Source organism: Petromyzon marinus, chromosome 84 (assembly GCF_048934315.1).
Source record: "Petromyzon marinus isolate PM22_M1 ecotype Great Lakes invasive population chromosome 84, UKy_Petmar_22M1.pri1.0, whole genome shotgun sequence".
Taxonomy (NCBI): Eukaryota; Metazoa; Chordata; class Hyperoartia; order Petromyzontiformes; family Petromyzontidae; genus Petromyzon; species Petromyzon marinus.
In genome coordinates, this window is record NC_133749.1 from 4,785,773 (window position 1) to 4,807,052 (window position 21,280).

The window sequence follows — 21,280 nt, forward strand, 5'->3', positions numbered from 1 at the left end:
AGTGAGTAGCTGAGCGAGTGAGTAGCTGAGTGAGTAGCTGAGTGAGTAGCTGAGCGAGTGAGTAGCTGAGCGAGTAGCTGAGTGAGTGAGTATCTGAGTGAGTAGCTGAGCGAGTAGCTGAGTGAGTAGCTGAGTGAGTGAGTATCTGAGTGAGTACCTGAGTGAGTATCTCAGTGAGTAGCTGAGTGAGTAGCTGAGTGAGTAGCTGAGCGAGTGAGTAGCTGAGTGAGTATCTGAGTGAGTAGCTGAGCGAGTGAGTAGCTGAGTGAGTAGCTGAGTGAGTAGCTGAGTGAGTGAGTAGCTGAGTGAGTATCTGAGTGAGTACCTGAGTGAGTGAGTATCTCAGTGATTAGCTGAGTGAGTAGCTGAGCGAGTAGCTGAGTGAGTGAGTATCTGAGTGAGTAGCTGAGCGAGTGAGTAGCTGAGTGGTAGCTGAGCGAGTGAGTAGCTGAGTGAGTAGCTGCGTGAGTGAGTGAGTATCTGCGTGAGCATCTGAGTGAGTAGCTGAGTGAGTGAGTATCTGAGTGAGTACCTGAGTGAGTGAGTATCTCAGTGAGTAGCTGAGTGAGTAGCTGAGCGAGTAGCTGAGTGAGTATCTGAGTGAGTAGCTGAGCGAGTGAGTAGCTGAGTGAGTATCTGAGTGAGTAGCTGAGTGAGTGAGTAGCTGAGTGAGTAGCTGAGTGAGTAGCTGCGTGAGTGAGTGAGTATCTGCGTGAGCATCTGAGTGAGTAGCTGAGTGAGTGAGTATCTGAGTGAGTACCTGAGTGAGTGAGTATCTCAGTGATTAGCTGAGTGAGTAGCTGAGCGAGTAGCTGAGTGAGTGAGTATCTGAGTGAGTAGCTGAGTGAGTGAGTAGCTGAGTGAGTAGCTGCGTGAGTGAGTGAGTATCTGCGTGAGCATCTGAGTGAGTAGCTGAGTGAGTGAGTATCTGAGTGAGTACCTGAGTGAGTGAGTATCTCAGTGAGTAGCTGAGTGAGTAGCTGAGCGAGTAGCTGAGTGAGTGAGTATCTGAGTGAGTAGCTGAGCGAGTGAGTAGCTGAGTGAGTAGCTGAGTGAGTAGCTGAGCGAGTGAGTAGCTGAGCAAGTAGCTGAGTGAGTGAGTATCTGAGTGAGTAGCTGAGCGAGTAGCTGAGTGAGTAGCTGAGTGAGTGAGTATCTGAGTGAGTACCTGAGTGAGTGAGTATCTCAGTGAGTAGCTGAGTGAGTAGCTGAGTGAGTAGCTGAGCGAGTGAGTAGCTGAGTGAGTATCTGAGTGAGTAGCTGAGCGAGTGAGTAGCTGAGTGAGTAGCTGAGTGAGTAGCTGAATGAGTGAGTAGCTGAGTAAGTATCTGAGTGAGTACCTGAGTGAGTGAGTATCTCAGTGATTAGCTGAGTGAGTAGCTGAGCGAGTAGCTGAGTGAGTGAGCATCTGACTGAGTAGCTGAGCGAGTGAGTAGCTGAGTGAGTAGCTGCGTGAGTGAGTGAGTATCTGCGTGAGCATCTGAGTGAGTAGCTGAGTGAGTGAGTATCTGAGTGAGTACCTGAGTGAGTGAGTATCTCAGTGAGTAACTGAGTGAGTAGCTGAGCGAGTAGCTGAGTGAGTGAGTATCTGAGTGAGTAGCTGAGCGAGTGAGTAGCTGAGTGAGTAGCTGAGTGAGTAGCTGAGCGAGTGAGTAGCTGAGCGAGTAGCTGAGTGAGTGAGTATCTGAGTGAGTAGCTGAGCGAGTAGCTGAGTGAGTAGCTGAGTGAGTGAGTATCTGAGTGAGTACCTGATTGAGTGAGTATCTCAGTGAGTAGCTGAGTGAGTAGCTGAGTGAGTAGCTGAGCGAGTGAGTAGCTGAGTGAGTATCTGAGTGAGTAGCTGAGCGAGTGAGTAGCTGAGTGAGTAGCTGAGTGAGTAGCTGAGTGAGTGAGTAGCTGAGTGAGTAGCTGAGTGAGTGAGTATCTGAGTGAGTACCTGAGTGAGTGAGTATCTCAGTGAGTAGCTGAGTGAGTAGCTGAGCGAGTAGCTGAGTGAGTGAGTATCTGAGTGAGTAGCTGAGCGAGTGAGTAGCTGAGTGAGTAGCTGAGTGAGTAGCTGAGCGAGTGAGTAGCTGAGCAAGTAGCTGAGTGAGTGAGTATCTGAGTGAGTAGCTGAGCGAGTAGCTGAGTGAGTAGCTGAGTGAGTGAGTATCTGAGTGAGTACCTGAGTGAGTGAGTATCTCAGTGAGTAGCTGAGTGAGTAGCTGAGTGAGTAGCTGAGCGAGTGAGTAGCTGAGTGAGTATCTGAGTGAGTAGCTGAGCGAGTGAGTAGCTGAGTGAGTAGCTGAGTGAGTAGCTGAATGAGTGAGTAGCTGAGTAAGTATCTGAGTGAGTACCTGAGTGAGTGAGTATCTCAGTGATTAGCTGAGTGAGTAGCTGAGCGAGTAGCTGAGTGAGTGAGCATCTGACTGAGTAGCTGAGCGAGTGAGTAGCTGAGTGAGTAGCTGCGTGAGTGAGTGAGTATCTGCGTGAGCATCTGAGTGAGTAGCTGAGTGAGTGAGTATCTGAGTGAGTACCTGAGTGAGTGAGTATCTCAGTGAGTAACTGAGTGAGTAGCTGAGCGAGTAGCTGAGTGAGTGAGTATCTGAGTGAGTAGCTGAGCGAGTGAGTAGCTGAGTGAGTAGCTGAGTGAGTAGCTGAGCGAGTGAGTAGCTGAGCGAGTAGCTGAGTGAGTGAGTATCTGAGTGAGTAGCTGAGCGAGTAGCTGAGTGAGTAGCTGAGTGAGTGAGTATCTGAGTGAGTACCTGATTGAGTGAGTATCTCAGTGAGTAGCTGAGTGAGTAGCTGAGTGAGTAGCTGAGCGAGTGAGTAGCTGAGTGAGTATCTGAGTGAGTAGCTGAGCGAGTGAGTAGCTGAGTGAGTAGCTGAGTGAGTAGCTGAGTGAGTGAGTAGCTGAGTGAGTAGCTGAGTGAGTGAGTATCTGAGTGAGTACCTGAGTGAGTGAGTATCTCAGTGAGTAGCTGAGTGAGTAGCTGAGCGAGTAGCTGAGTGAGTGAGTAGCTGAGTGAGTAGCTGCGTGAGTGAGTGAGTATCTGCGTGAGCATCTGATTGAGTGAGTATCTGAGTGAGTACCTGAGTGAGTGAGTATCTGAGTGAGTAGCTGAGTGAGTATCTCAGTGAGTAGCTGAGTGAGTAGCTGAGTGAGTGAGTATCTGAGTGAGTAGCTGAGCGAGTAGCTGAGTGAGTGAGTATCTGAGTGAGTAGCTGAGCGAGTAGCTGAGCGAGTGAGTAGCTGAGTGAGTAGCTGAGTGAGTAGCTGAGTGAGTATCTGAGTGAGTATCTGGCACCTGTATCTCTTGTCGTCACAAGGGATGAAGTCCAGGAGTAGGACGTACTCCGCCATGGGTTCCATGCCACCAAGACGCACTTGGAATGTCGGGAACATCCTTCTGCAAGTACACGGAGGGTGATGGGGCTACCTGGGGGAGCTTTGTCTGTGTCTGTGTGTGTGTAGGTGCTGCGACTCGCTACTAACAGCACTTGCCCCTACAGCCACTGTTTGGGGCTACCTGGGGGAGCTTTGTCTGTGTGTGTGTGTGTGTAGGTGCTGCTACTCGCTACTAACAGCACTTGCCCCTACAGCCACTGTGTGGGACTACCTGGGGGAGCTTTGTCTGTGTGTGTGTGTGTGTAGGTGCTGCTACTCGCTACTAGCTAACAGCACTTGCCCCTACAGCCACTGTGTGGGGCTACCTGGGGGAGCTTTGTCTGTCTGTGTATGTGTAGGTGCTGCTACTCGCTACTAACAGCACTTGCCCCTATAGCACTGTGTGAGGCTACCTGGGGGAGCTTTGTCTGTGTGTGTGTGTGTGTAGGTGCTGCTACTCGCTACTAGCTAACAGCACTTGCCCCTACAGCCACTGTGTGGGGCTACCTGGGGGAGCTTTGTCTGTCTGTGTATGTGTAGGTGCTGCTACTCGCTACTAACAGCACTTGCCCCTATAGCACTGTGTGAGGCTACCTGGGGGAGCTTTATCTGTGTGTGTGTGTGTAGGTGCTGCTACTCGCTACTAACAGCACTTGCCCCTAAAGCCACTATGTGGGGGCTACCTGGGGGAGCTTTGTCTGTGTGTGTGTGTGTAGGTGCTGCTACTCGCTACTAACAGCACTTGCCCCTACAGCCACTGTGTGGGCTACCTGGGGGAGCTTTATCTGTGTGCGTGGGTGCTGCTACTCGCTACTAACAGCACTTGCCCCTACAGCCACTGTGTGGGACTACCTGGGGGAGCTTTGTCTGTGTGTGTGTAGGTGCTGCTACTCGCTAACAGCACTTGCCCCTACAGCCCCTGTGTGTGTGGCTACCTGGAGGAGCTTTGTCTGTGTGTGTGTGTGTAGGTGCTGCTACTCGCTACTAGCTAACAGCACTTGCCCCTACAGCCACTGTGTGTGGGGCTACCTGGGGGAGCTTTGTCTGTGTCTGTGTGTGTGTGTAGGTGCTGCTACTCGCTACTAACAGCACTTGCCCCTACAGCACTGTCTGAGACTACCTGGGGGAGCTTTATCTGTGTGTATGTGTAGGTGCTGCTACTCACTACTAACAGCACTTGCCCCTACAGCCACTGTGTGGGACTACCTGGGGGAGCTTTGTCTGTGTGTGTAGGTGCTGCTACTCGCTACTAACAGCACTTGCCCCTACAGCCACTGTTTGGGGCTACCTGGGGGAGCTTTGTCTGTGTCCGTGTGTGTGTGTGTGTAGGTGCTGCTACTCGCTACTAGCTAACAGAACTTGCCCCTACAGCCACTGTTTGGGGCTACCTGGGGGAGCTTTATCTGTGTGTGTGTGTGGGTGCTGCTACTCGCTACTAACTAACAGCACTTGCCCCTACAGCCACTGTGTGAGGCTACCTGGGGGAGCTTTATCTGTGTGTAGGTGCTGCTACTCGCTACTAACAGCACTTGCCCCTACACCCACTGTGTGGGGGCTACCTGGGGGAGCTTTGTCTGTGTGTGTGTGTAGGTGCTGCTACTCGCTACTAGCTAACAGCACTTGCCCCTACAGCCACTGTTTGGGGCTACCTGGGGGAGCTTTGTCTGTGTCTCTGTGTAGGTGCTGCTACTCGCTACTAGCTAACAGCACTTGCCCCTACTGCCACTGTGTGTGGGGCTACCTGGGGGAGCTTTGTCTGTGTCTGTGTGTGTGTGTAGGTGCTGCTACTCGCTACTAGCTAACAGCACTTGTCCCTACAGCCCCTGTGTGGGGATACCTGGGGGAGCTTTGTCTGTGTCTGTGTGTAGGTGCTGCTACTCGCTACTAGCTAACAGCACTTGCCCCTACAGCCACTGTGTGGGACTACCTGGGGGAGCTTTGTCTGTCTGTGTGTGTAGGTGCTGCTACTCGCTAACAGCACTTGACCCTACAGCCACTGTGTGGGGCCTACCTGGGGGAGCTTTGTCTGTGTCTGTGTGTAGGTGCTGCTACTCGCTACTAGCTAACAGCACTTGCCCCTATAGCACTGTGTGTGGGGCTACCTGGGGGAGCTTTGTCTGTGTCTGTGTGTGGGTGCTGCTACTCGCTACTAACTAACAGCACTTGCCCCTACAGCCACTGTGTGAGGCTACCTGGGGGAGCTTTATCTGTGTGTAGGTTCTGCTACTCGCTACTAACAGCACTTGCCCCCTACAGCCACTGTGTGTGGAGCTACCGGGGGGAGCTTTGTCTGTGTCTGTGTGTGTGGAGGTGCTGCTACTCGCTACTAGCTAACAGCGCTTGCCCCTACAGCCACTGTTTGGGGTTACCTGGGGGAGCTTTGGAGGAGCTTTGTCTGTGTTCTTGTGTGTGTCTGTGTGTGTGTCTGTGTGTGTGTCTGCGTGTGTGTGTGTCTGTGTGTGTGTCTGTGTGTGTGTTGCGTGTGTGTGTGTCTGTGTGTGTGTCTGTGTGCGTTGTGTGTGTCTGTGTGTGTGTCTGTGTGCGTTGTGTGTGTCTGTGTGTGTGCCTGTGTGTATGTGTGTGTTGTGCAGGTGTGTCTGTGTGTGTGTTGTGTGGGTGTGTTTGTTGTATGGGTGTCTGTGTGCGTCTGTGTGTGTGTGTCTGTGTGTGTGTCTATGTGTGTATCTGTGTGGGTGTGTGTGTCTGTGTGTGTCTATGTGTGTGTGTGTTGTGTGTGTATGTCTGTTTGTGTGCGTGTGTGTGTGTATCTGTGTGTGTTGTGTGTGTGTATGTCTGTTTGTGTGCGTGTGTGAGTGTGTATCTGTGTGTGTTGCGTGTGTGTGTTGCGTGTGTTTGTGTGTGTGTTGTGTGTGTATGTCTGTGTGTGTATGGGTGATGTCTGTCATCATGGCTATTAGCATGAAAGAGGCATTGTAAACTCGTGACACAGCAATCATCACCACCACGAACAACAACCACCATCACCACCATCACCACCATCACCACCACCAACAACAACCACCATCACCACCATCACCACCACCAACAACAACCACCATCACCACCATCACCACCACCACCATCACCACCACCAACAACAACCACCACCACCATCACCACCATCACCATCACCAACAACAACCACCCTCACCACCACCATCACCCCCACCAACAACCACCATCACCACCATCACCACCATCACCCCCACCAACAACAACCACCACCACCATCACCACCATCACCCCCACCAACAACCACCATCACCACCATCACCACCATCACCCCCACCAACAACAACCACCATCACCATCACCACCATCACCCCCACCAACAATAACCATCACCACCATCACCACCATCACCACCATCACCCCCACCAACAACAACAACCACCACCACCATCACCACCATCACCACCACCAACAACAACCACCCTCACCACCACCATCACCTCCAACAACAACCATCGCCACCATCACCCCCACCAACAACAACCACCATCACCACCATCACCCCCACCAACAACAACCACCATCACCACCATCACCATCATCACCCCCACCAACAATAACCACCATCACCACCATCACCCCCACCAACAATAACCACCACCACCATCACCACCATCACCACCACCAACAACAACCACCCTCACCACCACCATCACCACCAACAACAACCATCGCCACCATCACCACCACCTTTACCACCAACAACAACCACCATAACCACCACCATAACCACCACCATCACCGCCATCACCACCACCATCACCACCACCATCATCACCACCACCACCATCATCACCACCACCATCACTACCATCACCATCACCACCATCATCATCATCACCATCACCACCACCATCACCACCACCATCATCACCACCACCACCATCATCACCACCACCATCACTACCATCACCATCACCACCATCATCATCATCACCATCACCACCACCATCATCATCACCATCATCACCAACAACAACTACCATCACCACCACCATCACCACCAACCATCACCACCATCATCACCATCATCATCACCATCACCACCACCATCACCACCACCATCATCACCACCACCATCACTACCACCACCATCACTGCCATCACCATCATCACCACCACCACCATCAACAACAACCACCATCAACAACAACCACCATCACCATCACCACCATGAGCACCAAAGACAAAGCTCCCCCAGGTAGCCTGTAGCCGACTGTAGGGGCAAGTGCTGTGTTAGTAGCAGCAGTACCTAGACACACAGACAAAGCTCCCCCAGGTAGCCTGTAGCAGGCTGTAGGGGCAAGTGCTGTGTTAGTAGCAGCAGCAGCGTCTATGAAGGCTACCGGCACTGTGGCTACACACACAGAGGGGGTGGGTGGTCAGCACCACCACGCCCGGCCGCCTTTGTCTCTCCCCCAGTGTCACACACAGACACACAACTACTCACTCACACACCCACCCACCCAGCCACTCACCCATATACCCACTCACCCAACCACCCACCCACTCACCCAGCCACTCATCCACCCACCCACTCATCCACCCACCCACTCACTCCCCCAACCACCCACCCAACCACCCACCCACTCACCCAACCACCAACCAACTCACCCACCCACTCATCCACCCACCCACCCACTCACCCACCAACACACTCACCCACCCACCCACCCACCAACACACCCAGCCACTCACCCACCCACCCATCCAACCACCCACTCACTCACTCACTCACCCACCCACCCACTCACCCACCCACCCACCCACTCATCCCCCCACCCACTCATCCACCCACCCACTCACCCATTTGAGGCTGAGTCGACCTAAGGCAGGCCCATGACCGGTAGGTGAGTCAGTGAGTGAGTGGGTGGGTAGCTGAGTGGGTGACTGAGTAGGTGAGTCAGTGAGTGAGTGGGTGGGTAGCTGAGTGGGTGACTGAGTAGGTGAGTCAGTGAGTGAGTGGGTGTGTGAGTAACTTAGTGGGTGACTGAGTAGGTGAGTGAGTGAGTGGGTAGCTGAGTGGGTGACTGAGTAGGTGAGTCAGTGAGTGAGTGGGTGAGTTGCTTGGGAGGTGACTGAGTAGGTGAATCAGTGAGTGAGAGAGTGTGTGGGTAGCTGAGTGGGTGACTGGGTAGGTGAGTCAGTGAGTGGGTGTGTGGGTAGCTGAGTGGGTGACTGGGTAGGTGAGTCAGTGAGTGGGTGGGTAGCTGAGTGGGTGACTGAGTAGTTGAGTCAGTGAGTGAGTGGGTGTGTGGGTAGCTGAGTAGATGACTGGGTAGGTGAGTCAGTGAGTGATTGGGTGTGTGGGTAGCTGAGTAGGTGACTGGGTAGATTAGTCAGTGAGTGGGTGGGTAGCTGAGTAGATGACTGGGTAGGTGAGTTAGTGAGTAAGTGGGTGTGTGGGTAGCTGAGTGGGTGACTAGGTAGGTGAGTCAGTGAGTGGGTGGGTAGCTGAGTGGGTGACTGAGTAGGTGAGTCAGTGAGTGGGTGGGTGAGTAGCTGCGTGGGTGATTGGGTAGGTGAGTCAGTGAGTGGGTGGGTGGGTAGCTGAGTGGGTGACTGGGTAGGTGAGTCAGTGAGTGAGTGGGTGGGAGGGTGATTAGGTCGGTAGGTGATTAGGTAGGTATGTGAGTGGGTAGGTGAGTGGGTGAGTAAGTAGCTGAGTGGGTGGCTGAGTGGATATGTAAGTAGGTCAGAGCGTGGTTCTGTGAGTAGGTGAGTAGGTGGGTAGGTGGGTGAGTATCTGATTGGGTAGCTGAGTGGGTAGCTGAGTGGGTAGCTAATTGGGTAGCTGAGTGGGTAGCTAATTGGGTAGCTGAGTGGGTATGAGTCGGTAGATAGGTGAGTGGGTAGGTGAGTGGGTGAGTAAGTAGATGAGTGGGTGGCTGAGTGGGTAGCTGGGTGGGTAGCTGGGTGGGTAGCTGGGTGGGTAGCTGAGTGAGCAGCTGAGTGAGTAGCTGAGTGGGTAGCTGGTTGGGTATCTGAGTGAGTATCTGAGTGGGTATCTGAGTGGGTAGCTGGGCGGGTAGCTGGGTGGGTAGCTGAGTGGGTAGGTGAGTGGGTAGCTGAGTGGGTAGTTGAGTGGGTAGCTGAGTAAGGGGGTTACCTGCCAGCCTTGGTGACGATCATCTCTGTCCCCAGGGAGTTGAACTCCTTCCACAGCGACTCCATCTCCAACGTGCCCCTCACCTACCCCGCTAGTGAGGAGCTGAGTGGGTAGCTGAGTGGGTATCTGAGTGGGTAACTGAGTGGGTAGCTGGGTGGGTAGCTGAGTGAGTAGCTGATTGGGCAGCTGAGTGGGTAGCTGAGTGGGTAGCTGAGTGGGTAGCTGGGTGGGTAGGTTGGTGGGTAGCTGGGTGGGTAGCTGAGTGGGTAGCTGTGTGGGTAGCTGAGTGGGTAGCTGGGTGGGTAGCTGGGTGGGTATCTGAGTGGGTAGCTGAGGGGGTAGCTGAGCAAGGGGGTTACCTGCCAGCCTTGGTGACGATCATCTCTGTCCCCAGGGAGTTGAACTCCTTCCACAGCGACTCCATCTCCAACGTGGCCCTCACCTACCCCGCTAGTGAGGAGCTGAGTGGGTAGCTGAGTGGGTAGCTGAGTGAGTAGCTGAGTGGGTAGCTGGGTGGGTAGCTGAGTGAGTAGCTGATTGGGCAGCTGAGTGGGTAGCTGAGTGGGTATCTGAGTGGGTAGCTGGGTGGGTAACTGGGTGAGTATCTGAGTGGGTAGCTGAGTGGGTAGCTGGGTGGGTAGGTTGGTGGGTAGCTGGGTGGGTAGCTGAGTGGGTAGCTGTGTGGGTAGCTGAGTGGGTAGCTGGGTGGGTAGCTGGATGGGTATCTGAGTGGGTAGCTGAGGGGGTAGCTGAGCAAGGGGGTTACCTGCCAGCCTTGGTGACGATCATCTCTGTCCCCAGGGAGTTGAACTCCTTCCACAGCGACTCCATCTCCAACGTGGCCCTCACCCCGGCCACTCGTGGATTCTTCCTGGGGGGCTCAAGGCCCAGGTGGGGGGCTCCCCCCGCCAGCCCCTCCCCTCCTCCATCACCACCGTCACCACCACCACCACCATCACCACCACCACCATCATCATCATCGCCTTTGCAGCAGGCAAATCCCAGATTCTCCGGTAGGGTCTCTCCCACTTGACCAGCCTCCTCCTCCTCCTCCTCCTGGTGATGTTGTTGTTGTTGTTGATGTTGTTGATGGTGGTGGTGGTGATGTTGTTGATGGTGGTGGTGGTGGTGGTGGGGGTGGTGGTGGTGGTGGGGGGGGCGGAGGGGATGGTGACCGTGCGTTGGGTCCGCTGAGGGTGTTGATGATGATGATGATGGTGGTGGTGGTGGAGCGAACGATGATTGATGTTGATGGTGGTGATGTTGTTGATGTTGTTGTTGTTGTTGGTGTTGGTGGTGTTGCTCAGTCATGGAGGCGAGCTGCTGGAGGCTTGACGAGGGGAAAGCTGAGAGGTGGAGCACACGGAACACGCAACAACAACAACATCAACAACATCAACATCACCAACATCAACAACATCAACATCATCAACATCAACAACATCAACATCAACAACACGCAACATCAACAACAACATCAACATCAACAACATCAACAACAACAACACCAACGACATCATCAACATCAACAACATCAACAACAACATCAACATAAACATCAACATCAAGAACATCAACATCATCACCAACATCAACAACACCAACAACATCAACAACAACATCAACAACATCAACATCAACAACAACATCAACAACAACATCAACAACACGCAACATCAACAACAACAACATCAACATCAACAACATCAACAACATCAACATCAACATCAACAACAACAACACCAACAACAACAACATCAACAACAACAACATCACCAACATCATCAACAACATCACCAACATCAACAACGTCAACAACAACAACATCAACAACATCATCAACAACATCAACAACAACATCAACAACAACATCAACAACAACAACATCATCAACATCAACAACATCATCAACATCATCAACATCAACAACAACAACATCATCAACATCAACAACATCATCAACATCATCAACATCAACAACAACAACATCAACAACATCAACAACATCAACAACATCAACAACATCATCAACATCAACAACAACAACAACATCAACAACATCAACAACATCAACATCACCAACATCAACAACAACATCAACAACAACAACATCAACAACATCAACAACATCAACAACATCAACAACAACATCAACAACATCAACAACAACACCAACAACATCAACATCAACAACAACATCAACAACAACATCAACAACATCAACAACATCAACAACAACATCAACAACATCAACAACAACATCAACAACAACATCAACAACAACATCAACAACAACATCAACAACGTCAAAAACATCAACAACATCAACAACATCACCAACAACATCAACATCAACAACAACATCAACAACATCAACAACATCACCAACATCACCAACAACATCAACAACATCACCAACAACATCAACAACATCAACAACATCACCAACAACATCAACAACATCAACAACATCATCATCAACAACATCAACAACATCAACAACATCACCAACAACATCATCAACAACATCAACATCATCTTCCACAACATCTTCTCCATCATCTCCCACTCCATCATCTCCACTCCATCATCTCCACTCCATCATCTCCATCATCTCTCACTCCATCATCTCCACTCCATCATCTCCACTCCATCATCTCCACTCCATCATCTCCATCATCTCCATCATCTCCACTCCATCATCTCCATCATCTCCACTCCATCATCTCTCACTCCATCATCTCCACTCCATCATCTCCATCATCTCCACTCCATCATCTCCACTCCATCATCTCCACTCCATCATCTCCATCATCTCCATCATCTCCACTCCATCATCTCCACTCCATCATCTCCATCATCTCCACTCCATCATCTCCACTCCATCATCTCCATCATCTCCACTCCATCATCTCCACTCCATCATCTCCACTCCATCATTTCCATCATCTACACTCCATCATCTCCACTCCATCATCTCCACTCCATCATCTCCACTCCATCATCCACTCCATCATCTCCACTCCATCATCTCCACTCCATCATCTCCACTCCATCATCTCCATCATCTCCATCATCTCCACTCCATCATCTCCACTCCATCATCTCCATCATCTCCACTCCATCATCTCCACTCCATCATCTCCATCATCTCCACTCCATCATCTCCACTCCATCATCTCCACTCCATCATTTCCATCATCTACACTCCATCATCTCCACTCCATCATCTCCACTCCATCATCTCCACTCCATCATCCACTCCATCATCTCCACTCCATCATCTCCACTCCATCATCTCCATCATCTCCACTCCATCATCCCCACTCCATCATCTCCACTCCATCATCTCCACTCTATCATCTCCCACTCCATCATCTCCACTCCATCATCTCCACTCCATCATCTCCACTCCATCATCTCCACTCCATCATCTCCATCATCTCCACTCCATCATCTCCACTCCATCATCTCCACTCCATCATCTCCACTCCATCATCTCCAATCCATCATCTCCATCATCTCCACTCCATCATCTCCATCATCTCCACTCCATCATCTCTCACTCCATCATCTCCACTCCATCATCTCCACTCCATCATCTCCATCATCTCCACTCCATCATCTCCACTCCATCATCTCCACTCCATCATCTCCATCATCTGCACTCCATCATCTCCCACTCCATCATCTCCACTCCATCATCTCCATCATCTCCACTCCATCATCTCCATCATCTCCACTCCATCATCTCCACTCCATCATCTCCCACTCCATCATCTCCACTCCATCATCTCCATCATCTCCACTCCATCATCTCTCACTCCATCATCTCCACTCCATCATCTCCACTCCATCATCTCCATCATCTCCACTCCATCATCTCCACTCCATCATCTCCACTCCATCATCTCCATCATCTGCACTCCATCATCTCCCACTCCATCATCTCCACTCCATCATCTCCATCATCTCCACTCCATCCTCTCTATCATCTCCACTCCATCATCTCCACTCCATCATCTCCACTCCATCATCTCCATCATCTCCACTCCATCATCTCCATCATCTCCACTCCATCATCTCCACTCCATCATCTCCACTCCATCATCCCCACTCCATCATCTCCATCATCTCCACTCCATCATCTCCATCATCTCCATCATCTCCACTCCATCATCTCCACCCCATCATCTCCACTCCATCATCTCCATCATCTCCACTCCATCATCTCCACTCCATCATCTCCACTCCATCATCTCCATCATCTCCACTCCATCATCTCCACTCCATCATCTCCATCATCTCCACTCCATCATCTCCACTCCATCATCTCCACTCCATCATTTCCATCATCTCCACTCCATCATCTCCACTCCATCATCTCCACTCCATCATCCACTCCATCATCTCCACTCCATCATCTCCACTCCATCATCTCCATCATCTCCACTCCATCATCCCCACTCCATCATCTCCACTCCATCATCTCCACTCCATCATCTCCACTCCATCATCTCCACTCCATCATCTCCATCATCTCCACTCCATCATCTCCACTCCATCATCTCCATCATCTCCACTCCATCATCTCCACTCCATCATCTCCAATCCATCATCTCCATCATCTCCACTCCATCATCTCCATCATCTCCACTCCATCATCTCTCACTCCATCATCTCCACTCCATCATCTCCACTCCATCATCTCCATCATCTCCACTCCATCATCTCCACTCCATCATCTCCACTCCATCATCTCCATCATCTGCACTCCATCATCTCCCACTCCATCATCTCCACTCCATCATCTCCATCATCTCCACTCCATCATCTCCATCATCTCCATCATCTCCACTCCATCATCTCCACTCCATCATCTCCCACTCCATCATCTCCACTCCATCATCTCCATCATCTCCACTCCATCATCTCTCACTCCATCATCTCCACTCCATCATCTCCACTCCATCATCTCCACTCCATCATCTCCACTCCATCATCTCCATCATCTCCACTCCATCATCTCCACTCCATCATCTCCATCATCTCCACTCCATCATCTCCACTCCATCATCTCCACTCCATCATTTCCATCATCTACACTCCATCATCTCCACTCCATCATCTCCACTCCATCATCTCCACTCCATCATCCACTCCATCATCTCCACTCCATCATCTCCACTCCATCATCTCCATCATCTCCACTCCATCATCCCCACTCCATCATCTCCACTCCATCATCTCCACTCTATCATCTCCACTCCATCATCTCCACTCCATCATCTCCACTCCATCATCTCCATCATCTCCACTCCATCATCTCCACTCCATCATCTCCATCATCTCCACTCCATCATCTCCACTCCATCATCTCCAATCCATCATCTCCATCATCTCCACTCCATCATCTCCATCATCTCCACTCCATCATCTCTCACTCCATCATCTCCACTCCATCATCTCCACTCCATCATCTCCATCATCTCCACTCCATCATCTCCACTCCATCATCTCCACTCCATCATCTCCATCATCTGCACTCCATCATCTCCCACTCCATCATCTCCACTCCATCATCTCCATCATCTCCACTCCATCATCTCCATCATCTCCACTCCATCATCTCCACTCCATCATCTCCCACTCCATCATCTCCACTCCATCATCTCCATCATCTCCACTCCATCATCTCTCACTCCATCATCTCCACTCCATCATCTCCACTCCATCATCTCCATCATCTCCACTCCATCATCTCCACTCCATCATCTCCACTCCATCATCTCCATCATCTGCACTCCATCATCTCCCACTCCATCATCTCCACTCCATCATCTCCATCATCTCCACTCCATCCTCTCCATCATCTCCACTCCATCATCTCCACTCCATCATCTCCACTCCATCATCTCCATCATCTCCACTCCATCATCTCCATCATCTCCACTCCATCATCTCCACTCCATCATCTCCACTCCATCATCTCCACTCCATCATCCCCACTCCATCATCTCCATCATCTCCACTCCATCATCTCCATCATCTCCATCATCTCCACTCCATCATCTCCACCCCATCATCTCCACTCCATCATCTCCATCATCTCCACTCCATCATCTCCACTCCATCATCTCCACTCCATCATCTCCACTCCATCATCCCCACTCCATCATCTCCATCATCTCCACTCCATCATCTCCATCATCTCCATCATCTCCACTCCATCATCTCCACCCCATCATCTCCACTCCATCATCTCCATCATCTCCACTCCATCATCTCCACTCCATCATCTCCACTCCATCATCCCCACTCCATCATCTCCACTCCATCATCTCCACTCCATCACCTCCATCATCTCCACTCCATCATCTCCACTCCATCATCTCCATCATCTCCACTCCATCATCTCCACTCCATCATCTCCACTCCATCATCCCCACTCCATCATCTCCACTCCATCATCTCCACTCCATCATCTCCATCATCTCCACTCCATCATCTCCACTCCACCATCTCCATCATCTCCACTCCACCATCTCCACTCCATCATCTCCATCAACTCCATCATCTCCACTCCACCATCTCCCACTCCACCATCTCCCCTCCTCCACCACTGAGTGAGTGAATCCATTCGCCCCCACCCACCCACCCACCCACCCCAAGCTCCTCCCCCCCCCGCTAAGCCCCGCCCTCCCCCACCAAGCCCCGCCCCCCAGCCGGTGTGTGCGTGACACGACGGAGCCTCTGGGGAGAGTGCCGAGTGGACAGATGGAAGCACAATGACGGGAAGCGGGAGTGGGTGGAGCTACGGAGGTCACGTGGGATCACCCCCCCACCACCCACCACCACCATCATCATCACCCCCCCACCACCATCACCATCATCATCACCCCCCCACCACCACCATCATCACCATCACCCCCCCACCACCATCATCATCATCATCACCCCCCCACCATCATCATCATCACCCCCCACCATCATCATCATCACCCCCCACCACCATCATCACCCCCCCACCACCATCATCATCATCACCCCCCACCATCATCACCCCCCCACTATCATCATCATCATCACCCCCCCCACCATCATCATCACCCCCCCACCACCACCATCATCATCACCCCCCACCATCATCATCTCCCCCCACCACCACCATCATCACCCCCCCCCCCACCATCACCCCCCCACCATCATCTCCTCCCCCCCCCACCATCATCACCCCCCCACCACCATCATCACCCCCCCACCACCACCATCACCCCCCCACCATCATCTCCTCCCCCCCCACCACCACCATCATCACCCCCCCCACCACCATCACCCCCCCACCATCATCTCCTCCCCCCCCACCACCATCATCATCACCCCCCACCATCATCATCTCCCCCCACCACCACCATCATCACCCCCCCCCCACCATCACCCCCCCACCATCATCTCCTCCCCCCCCCCCCACCATCATCATCACCCCCCACCATCATCATCTCCCCCCACCACCACCATCATCACCCCCCCCCACCATCACCCCCCCACCATCATCTCCTCCCCCCCCCCCACCATCATCACCCCCCCCCACCACCATCACCCCCCCACCATCATCTCCTCCCCCCCCACCACCACCATCATCACCCCCCCACCACCATCATCACCCCCCCCACCACCACCATCATCATCACCCCCCACCATCATCATCTCCCCCCACCACCACCATCATCACCCCCCCCCACCATCACCCCCCCACCATCATCTCCTCCCCCCCCCCCACCATCATCACCCCCCCCCACCACCATCACCCCCCACCATCATCTCCTCCCCCCCCCCCACCACCATCATCACCCCCCCACCACCATCATCACCCCCCCACCACCACCATCATCATCACCCCCCACCATCATCATCTCCCCCCACCACCACCATCATCACCCCCCCCCACCACCATCACCCCCCCACCATCATCTCCTCCCCCCCCACCACCACCATCATCACCCCCCCCCACCATCACCCCCCCACCATCATCTCCTCCCCCCCCCCACCATCATCACCCCCCCCCACCACCATCACCCCCCCACCATCATCTCCTCCCCCCCCACCACCACCATCATCACCCCCCCACCACCATCATCACCCCCCCACCACCACCATCATCATCACCCCCCACCATCATCATCTCCCCCCACCACCACCATCATCACCCCCCCCCCCACCATCACCCCCCCACCATCATCTCCTCCCCCCCCACCACCACCATCATCACCCCCCCCACCACCACCATCACCCCCCCACCATCATCTCCTCCCCCCCCACCACCACCATCTTCACCCCCCCCCAACCACCATCACCCCCCCACCATCATCACCCCCCCCCCCCACCATCTCCCTTCTATCTCCTCCTGCTCCCCACGTGACCTGAGGTCAGAGGTCGCAGCACCATTAGGGTCAGAGTCATCAGCAAAGCTATCAGCATCATCAGCAGCATCATCAGCAGCATCATCAGCATCCTTATCAGCAACATCAGAACAGCCATCATCAGCATCATCAACATCATCATCAGCATCATCAGCAGCAGCATCCTCATCAGCAACATCAGAACAGCCATCATCAGCATCATCAACATCATCATCAGCATCATCAGCAGCAGCATCCTCATCAGCAACATCAGAACAGCCATCATCAGCAGCAGCAGCAGCATCATCAGCAATATCATCATCTGCATCAGTAGCATCAGCAGCACCTAGGCACACAGAGACAAAGCTCCCCCAGGTAGCCTGTGGCAGGCTGTAGGGGCAAGTGCTGTGTTAGTAGCAGCACTTAGACACACAGAGACAAAGCTCCCCCAGGTAGCCTGTAGCAGGCTCTAGGGGCAAGTGCTGTGTTAGTAGCAGCACTTAGACACACAGAGACAAAGCTCCCCCAGGTAGCCTGTAGCAGGCTGTAGGGGCAAGTGCTGTGTTAGCAGCAGCAGCAGCGTCTATGAAGGCTACCGGCACTGTGGCTACACACACAGAGGGCGTGGGTGGTCAGCACCACCACGCCCGGCCGCCTTTGTCTCTCCCCCAGTGCTAGCGATGTTCACTGCTACACCACCAGTACACCACCACTACTGCACCACCACCACTACACCACCACCACTACACCACCACTACTACACCACCACTACACCACCACTACTACACCACCACCACTACTACTACACCACCACTACTACACCACCACCACTACACCACCACTACTACACCACCACTACACCACCACTACTACACCACCACCACTACTACTACACCACCACTACTACACCACCACCACTACTACCACTACTACACCACTACTACACCACCACCACTACTACACCACCACTACTACACCACTACTACTGCACCACTACTACATCACCACCACTACTACACCACCACTACAACACCAGTACACCACCACCACTACACCACCACTACTACACCACTACTACACCACCACTACTATACCACCACTACTACACCACCACTACTACACCACCACTACACCACCACTACTACACCACCACCACTACACCACCACTACTACACCACCACTACTACACCACCACTACTACACCACCACCACTACACCAGCACTACACCACCACTACTACACCACCACCACTACACCACCACTACTACACCACCACTACACCACCACTACTACACCACCATTACTACACCACTACTACACCACCACTACACCACCACCACCACTACACCACCACCACCACTACACCAGCACTACACCAGCACTACACCACCACTACTACACCACCACCACTACACCACCACTACTACACCACCACTACACCACCACCACCACTACACCACCACCACCACTACACCAGCACTACACCAACACTACTACACCACCACCACTACACCACCACTACTACACCACCACTACACCACCGCCACTACTACACCACCACTACTACACCACCGCTACACCAGCTACTGCTCATTTGAGGCTGAGTCGACCTAGGGGAGGCCTAGGGCCGTTAGCGGGAATCGAACTCAGGTCGCCGGGTTCGTAGTGCAGCGTAGCGCTACCCGCTACACTACACACACATACAGACACATATATATATACACATACACACACAATATATACACATACACACACAATATATACACATATACACACATATACACACATATACACACATATATACACACATATACACATATATACACACACACATATAGACACACACATACACACACACATATTCATACATATATACACATATATACATACATATATACACAAACACACGGATACACACACATACACACATACATACACACACACGCATACACACACGTACAGACACATATACACACACGTACACACACATATACACACACGCATACACATACACACAGATACACACATATATACACACATATACACACACATACACATATATACACACATATATACACACACGCGCACACACATACACACATATATACACACACGCGCACACACATACACGCACACACATGCATACACAAACACATGTACACACAAGCATACACACACCAAAACCCACACACACATACACAAATACATACACACATACACACACATACACACACACATACACACACATACATACACACGCCTACACACACGGATACACACACATACACACACACGCATACACAAACACATATACACACGCATACACACAGACACACACGTACATACAACTACACACACGTGTACACACACACACGTGTACACACACACACACACGTGTACACACACACGAACTGCAAATATAAAACGCAGACAATATTATTCATGCCATGAATGTGTGACATTGTGTATGGGAACACACAAACATATATGTAGACTTACAATATATACAATGTTAATTAAATATTGTGTATACATATTTTATATATATATACACATGACATGCTATGTATTTACACACTTATATATAATCGTACACATAAAGATATACGCACACATACACAGAATATTATTATATTACACTAATATAGTACATTATTTACACACAAAGATACACACACACAGATACACACACACAGATATACGCACACACAGATACACAAACAATATTATACTACACTAACACACTACATTGTATATACACACACACACAGATACACACACACAATATTATATTGAACGAACACACCACATTGTATACACACAGATACACACACAGACACACACACAGACACACACACAGATACACACACAGACACACACACAGATACACGCAATATTATATTAAACTAACACACCACATTGTATACACACACAGATACACACACACAGATACACACACAGATACACATACACACAATATTATATTATACTAACACAACACATTGTATATATATACACACACACACAGATACACACACACAGATACACACACACAGACACCCACACAGATATACACACACACACACACAGATACACACACACAGATACACATACACACAATATTATATTATACTAACACAACACATTGTAAACAGACACAAATACACACACATACACAGATACAGACGCATACGTAAACATACACACACACACATATACACACTTACACACGTACACACACACGTACATACACACACCAATACGCACACACGCATACACACGCATACACATACACACACACATACACACACACATACACACACACATACACACACACATATATACAGACGCGCATACACGCACACACATAGACACAAAGATCCCCCATATAGC

At 51.4% G+C, this 21,280-nt stretch overlaps 1 protein-coding gene across 1 annotated transcript in view; it reads right to left on the minus strand.

Annotated features, from left to right (window-relative positions):
* LOC142907886 (T-box transcription factor TBX1-like) overlaps positions 1-21,280 on the minus strand; it is a 59,482-nt gene that overhangs the window by 4,125 nt on the left and 34,077 nt on the right. The window contains exons 3-4 of the mRNA XM_076057788.1: positions 9,489-10,834; positions 3,288-3,389 (exon numbers count right to left, since the gene is read on the minus strand). Coding sequence (XP_075913903.1) covers positions 3,288-3,389; positions 9,489-9,553 — 167 coding nt within the window. The 5' untranslated portion in view covers positions 9,554-10,834. The remainder of the gene's footprint in view (positions 1-3,287; positions 3,390-9,488; positions 10,835-21,280) is intronic.